The following is a 5,885-nucleotide window of genomic DNA, read 5'->3' on the forward strand; positions in this document are numbered from 1 at the left end:
CCCCCAGCATGGATATAAAATTGAATGGTCTATTGTTAATGAACCAGAGATGGAACTGGATTGAAAAAGAAGAGTGGCAAAATTGAACATAATGCACACGATGAGAAAATCACGAAAACAATGAGGAATAAATCATATCATGCTTTACTTACAATTTGGGCTCTACTGGCTTTTTATCCTCTGCACCTAATCAATAAAATTTTAATAAGAAATAAATTCGAATGAAAGTCTAACTGTACTGTAAAGTTAAAATGCTCTTTTTATCGATTTGGCTCTAATGTAAAGCAATTTTAGACCAAACAAGTAGGATGCTGCACTCTTTTGTAAGTATAACGTTTATAAGCATACTTAGGCTCAAACTCGGTAAAAAATAGGCATAGCAGACTCTTGTTTTTACTACGCATGCGCATGCTAATTCCGGACTAGTGCATATGCGTGAGCGTTTCTGATATATTGCCTAATAAGCATCGTCGAACTTTACCGTTAAAATAAAGCCTTTAATCTTAGCACTCGAGAATACGGAGTAAACAAATAACATGACTTACTTATGTACTCTTTGATAAGCTCGTCAGGCTGAAAATAAATGAGGAAGAGTCTGGTTATCTTTAGCCCTAAAATATCTGAACCTATGAAATGACACATGGTTTTTTAGAGTTTCATGATGTAGTTATGTGAAGTTTTGTTTAAACCAAAGAACCAGCACTTTACTTTATATCTACCTCTAAGCAACGTTTCGCAGCAAGGTTATAAGGATATTCATGGGCTGAAACAGTTGTGGGATACCATTTAGGGTTTTTTTTGGGGGGGATGAGTTTTGACCACCACCTCTTTGTATCTTTGCAAAGTTTAAATATTGCCTTCAACGTGGACCACTTCTAAAGTAACTGGAAATGCCATGTACAATCCTAATATTTTGACGGGAAAGAAAGGTACAACCCCCAAATATTTCACATAAAATTCTTCAGAAAAATGATAACATTCGAGAGGCAAGTACCGGCAATTTCCTAAATTAAAAAATTAGAAGTTATTTTAATAGTAATACATTGTTGCAAACTGAAGTCAATACACCTTTTCTATCGTAGCCGCCATTTGCCGGGCGGGCTTTTTTTGTCCATTTTACCACCTTAAAACAGTCCCAGTCTTTTTTTTTTCGCACCTATAGACAATAGAAAAAGGTGTACAAAAAGGATTGGATCGAGTTTAGGGGGTAATTAAATAATAAAGAGGCACGCATCTGACCGCGCGACTACGGTTGAAAAGGTGTATTATTGTCGACTCTCTCCTCGCCAGGAAAAGTTTTTTTAAATAGACTGAAATTTGCACAAGGCACTACGTTGAAAACGACATTTCTAGTGAATTTACAGCTATGATTAGCCCACTTGGTACTTGGTATTAGATCAATTTAGATTTGTCAATTTTGACCACCACCCGACAGTAGTCTCTTCAACTTAGTCCAATGCAATATTTTACTATGGATAATAAAGTATTCTAAAACTGAAATCTTATTTTAGCATTTTTTGAATAATAGGAGACTTCAAACTTATTGTTCAGTGCAAGGTTTCTCATCGACATTTTTTTTCTCACGTCTTTGACCTGATGCAAATCTATACTGCTGAAAGCTACACACGAGTTGTACTGACCTTCAAAAGGGAACAGTAACATTGCACACTGCGACATATTTGAAAATGTCTCAAAAACATAAAGGCTGTTTTAGACAAATAACCTTTATAAATATTAATGACTGAAATCTCTTTATGAATTTGAACGACGATGGATTCAGCAAAGTGCTTTATTTGATAATCACTTCAGGACAAAGGAATCGCAGATTCTTGCTAATCAAACTTTAACCCTTTAACGACCGAGGACGAGATATCTCGTCATCGCGTTCCGTGCCAAAAATACTGATGACGAGATAACTCGCAATTACGTGGTGTTCAAAGTATACTGCGGGTTTCGAAAAAGTGTCATCTGATATACCGAAAGTAAAAAAATCGTCTAGCTTTTCAGTTATGGTAGCGAACCCCCAATAAACTTTTTGACGATATATTTCGTCAAGAACAGTCAGTAGAAGAAGCCACTGTATTTTAGGCACAGACAAATAAAAAGACGCAGTCGTTAAAGGGTTAATCAGATTCTCACAATTTTCGCAAATCATCATAGATTTAAAGAAGAGCTAACCGTGACTGTTGTTTATTAATTTTGATTATTATCAAGAAAAAGACAAGAAAAAGACAAGAAAAGTGCAAAAAAGAACCTACAATGTCATTTTCTTCGTCTTTGTCTTCAATAATTTCTGGAGGTTTGAAAGAAAACAAATTGGCAAGTTCAGTGTCTTTCGGCTCTTCTTCATCAGATGATGTTGGTGTGTTGTCAACAGCAACCGTCTTTTGCAATACATTGAAAATCCCACCAATCTCATAGCTTGAACTAGCCATTGTCTAATGAATAGAAAAAAAGATAAAGTAAAATTAAAATTTGAATAAATAGGAACCAAAATTGTTTATTAATTTGAGGGTGTTCCCAAAAGGTAGGGTACCCCTAAAACTGATGCTTGAGTTCATGATAAAATGATAATAAAACCAGGGATATGTAATAGCGGGGCTGGATGAAGGACGAGAATTCCTTAGCGGATTGCTTCTTTGTCTTTTCTATTGTAAACTGTTCATAATAGAAATCCATCTCTGTCCCCTTGAGTGTTCTGTTTTTATAAGAAAAATGAAGCAGACAAAGTATTCATGCAGTACGTCTGCACATATTTTGCTATGATGTACCCGCTTTTTATCAAAATAATATTTGCAGAAGATACCCCAAAAGCTTCCTTGTAAATGAAATCTAGTTTTATCAGCGTATGTTATGAATTTGAGAAGCTTTCATGATTCCTCTTTAAGAATTTCGAATGTAAATATTTTGACAAATATTGTTTCAACTGGCTTGAATTTTTTTCTCCATATAATCAGACATACCTACTTGCTATCTGAAAATATCAGTTAGAAAGTGAGGCACCCCGCTGTGTAACGCGGTATTTCAAAAGAAAAGGTGCCATTTATAATCTTACAGAAGAAATTTCTTATAACTTTACTAATGAAAATAGTCGAACGTGCGCAACGCACTGGGCTCAACTTCAGTGGCTTCAAATTATTCATAGGCCCAATTGTAGACCCCCAGATATTCACCCAAGGAACAAGTGTGCCAAATTTCAGCCAAATCCGATCGTTTTTGAGGCATGTAGGCTGCTCCAAAGTTTTAGCCTCGTTTTGGCAAAAAACTCGTCCCCAGGCCCCAAAAATCAAAATTTTTGAAAAATGAAATAAAAACCCCTAGATATTAACCCAAGGAACAAGTGTGCAAAATTTAAGCTAAATAGAACAATTTTTGAAGTCTCCAGGCTGCCCCAAAGTTTTAGCCTCGTTTTGGCGAAAAACTCGTCCCTGGGCCCCAAAAATCAAAATTTTTGAAAAATGAAAAAAACACCCCCAGATATTCACCCAAGGAACAAGTGTGCCAAATTTCAGCCAAATCGAACAATTAGCTAATATGCCTCATACCGATTGGTGACTATTGTTTGAAATCTGTGAAACCTTTTACATACTTAGGTTCTTGTGCAAACTCCTGTGCAACTCTAGACAATGAACTACCACTTCGAATTGCAAAGGCGAGTTCTGCCTTCGGACGTCTTAGACACAGACTTTAACGATCGTGGTATCAGATTGCAAACAAAAATTAGTGTCTATCTAGCAATTATTATACCTATACTTCTCTACGCTTCTGAAACATGGACTTTGTACAGAAAACACGTCAATCTTTTAGATTATTTTCATATGCGTTGTCTTCGATCGATTTTAGGTGTTTCTTTAAAGGACAAACTTACAAATAACGAAATTCTCTCGAAATGTTCTTGCATGGGCCTTGAAAGCATGCTTATGAAATCACAATTTCGTTGGCTAGGGCATGTTGTTCGAATGGATGATAAGCGCATTCCAAAATTTCTTTTATATGGTGAATGTTCTCGAGGTTTCAGGAAGATTGGTAGGCTTCTTCTTCACTATAAAGATAAAGCTAAGGCCAATATTAAAAATTTAGGCTTAGTAAATTATTGGGAAAATCTCTGCCAAAACAGATCAGGTTGGAGAGCAACCTGTTTCAACTCATTGAAAGCTTTTGAAGAACAGCGGCGTGAGCATAGAAATCTTTAACGTCAAAGAAGAAGAACTAGGCCAATCTGTGCGCAATTCTCTTGTGAACTCTGCGATTTCAAGGCAAGATCTAATGCTGGTCTCCTTACACACAAACGTTTTAAACATAGATAAATGAATTTCTTTTCCTGTCTTTTTTCTTTCCTTCCTATTTTAATGTACATGATTTTTATAAATTTTAAATTTTAACACTTCAGTTTTCTCTTAACTTGTTTTATTTTCCTTTCTTAACATCTCTACTTTATGCTGAAATCGAAATCGACGAGAGAGTCCATCATCATCATCATCAAGGAAAAGTCATATAAATTATTCATCTTTGACAACACAGCTGTTATCTAGGGACAAGATAATTTATCCTGTTTATACTGGCTGAGGGAAAGTAATATATGCTCAGTCAGGACTTCCTTTCACTTTATTGATATTTTATTATGCGTGAGGCAGTGTGGTGCTAAATATTTTGGTTTTGCTTTCAAAGATCTTAGCAGCAGGACGCACATACATAGCAACAGGCTAGGTAGAAAATCTAAACATTGAGATTATTAGAGCCATAAGTCACTTATATGGAGAGGGTAAGGGCAAGTTTAGTAGATCTTGTGCCATGTACATGATTTTGACCAAGTTTCAGAATAAAACCATTGAAATATTTTGATGTTTTGTTTTGAATTACCTGAAGAGCAAAAATACCAGTGTCTTACAATTATTAAGGATTCAACAGGGAGAGTTTTTGATTGAATAAAGAGAGGTGACATGTGATCTCTTTTGGTTTTGAAATAAATGTATCAAAGGGCTTTGTTTTGAAGTGAGGATATTCTGTTGATGTACTCACGTTTGATGAAGCCAAGTATGTATATGCAGTACCAGGCAGTACTGTAGTTGAGGTGGGATTCAAAAAGTGTATAATATAAATTTAGAACGGTTAGTGTAAAACGCAGGTCACAGGTCACAGGTCACGGGTCACAGGTCACAGGTCAGTGTTGACAGGTCAGCTTCAAGTACTGTAAAACACAAAGAAAATGTTTGAAAGACAGTTGTTAATGTCAAAAATATAATTCCAAAGGTATTTTATTGATCTAGAACTATTTTAAAGCAAAAAATCTATCCACGTGCTTACTACGTGCTTTTGTGTTTATGCTGTGTATAACACGGACCTGTAATACTTGTATTATATATTACACCTATATCACACATGTAATAACAATTATCTTTTCAATGTTATATGCATGTTACGTATGTTAAATACAAAGAATACGTATTAAAAAACATTGATCTCACCTTTTGCTTTAAACGGCCCCCTAACAGGAAAATAGCTATTACACAATCACTATGTCACATCTCATTTTATCTCATGCATCATCTTGGGTATGATAACAAGAATTGATGAAAATAGCATAAATGGGATTATATTTTATAAATGTTTCAATATTTTTATCCTCTGCTTTGTATTTTTGATAAAATGACGTCACTATTTTCATATCTCTAAAACAGCTCTCTTGAAGTATTTAATGTTTTCAAAACCTGTTAATATATATCCACTAGCAGCGTCATGCATGAAAAATATTTTGATGTTAATTGGTGGACAAAACCTCATACTTTGAGATAACGTCATTATTTACATAATTTAAGTGTCATTTGTTGTCAATATTTGGGGTTTATGATTTGTGTTTAAGTCTTCTAAATAACATATTTTGATAT

At 34.9% G+C, this 5,885-nt stretch overlaps 1 protein-coding gene across 1 annotated transcript; it reads right to left on the minus strand.

Annotated features, from left to right (window-relative positions):
* Positions 1 to 148: 148 nt before the first annotated feature.
* On the minus strand, positions 149 to 4,039 carry LOC136811324 (uncharacterized). The gene is made up of 4 exons (XM_067067939.1): positions 3,869 to 4,039; positions 2,259 to 2,438; positions 546 to 573; positions 149 to 186 (listed from the first exon to the last, which is right to left on the minus strand). The coding sequence occupies exons 1-4, from the start codon at positions 3,974 to 3,976 to the stop codon at positions 149 to 151; spliced, it is 354 nt and encodes a 117-aa protein (XP_066924040.1). The 5' UTR covers positions 3,977 to 4,039.
* Positions 4,040 to 5,885: the final 1,846 nt, after the last annotated feature.

The sequence above is a fragment of the Clytia hemisphaerica genome, unplaced genomic scaffold (genome assembly GCF_902728285.1).
Source record: "Clytia hemisphaerica strain Z4C2 unplaced genomic scaffold, Clytia hemisphaerica genome assembly, whole genome shotgun sequence".
Taxonomy (NCBI): Eukaryota; Metazoa; Cnidaria; class Hydrozoa; order Leptothecata; family Clytiidae; genus Clytia; species Clytia hemisphaerica.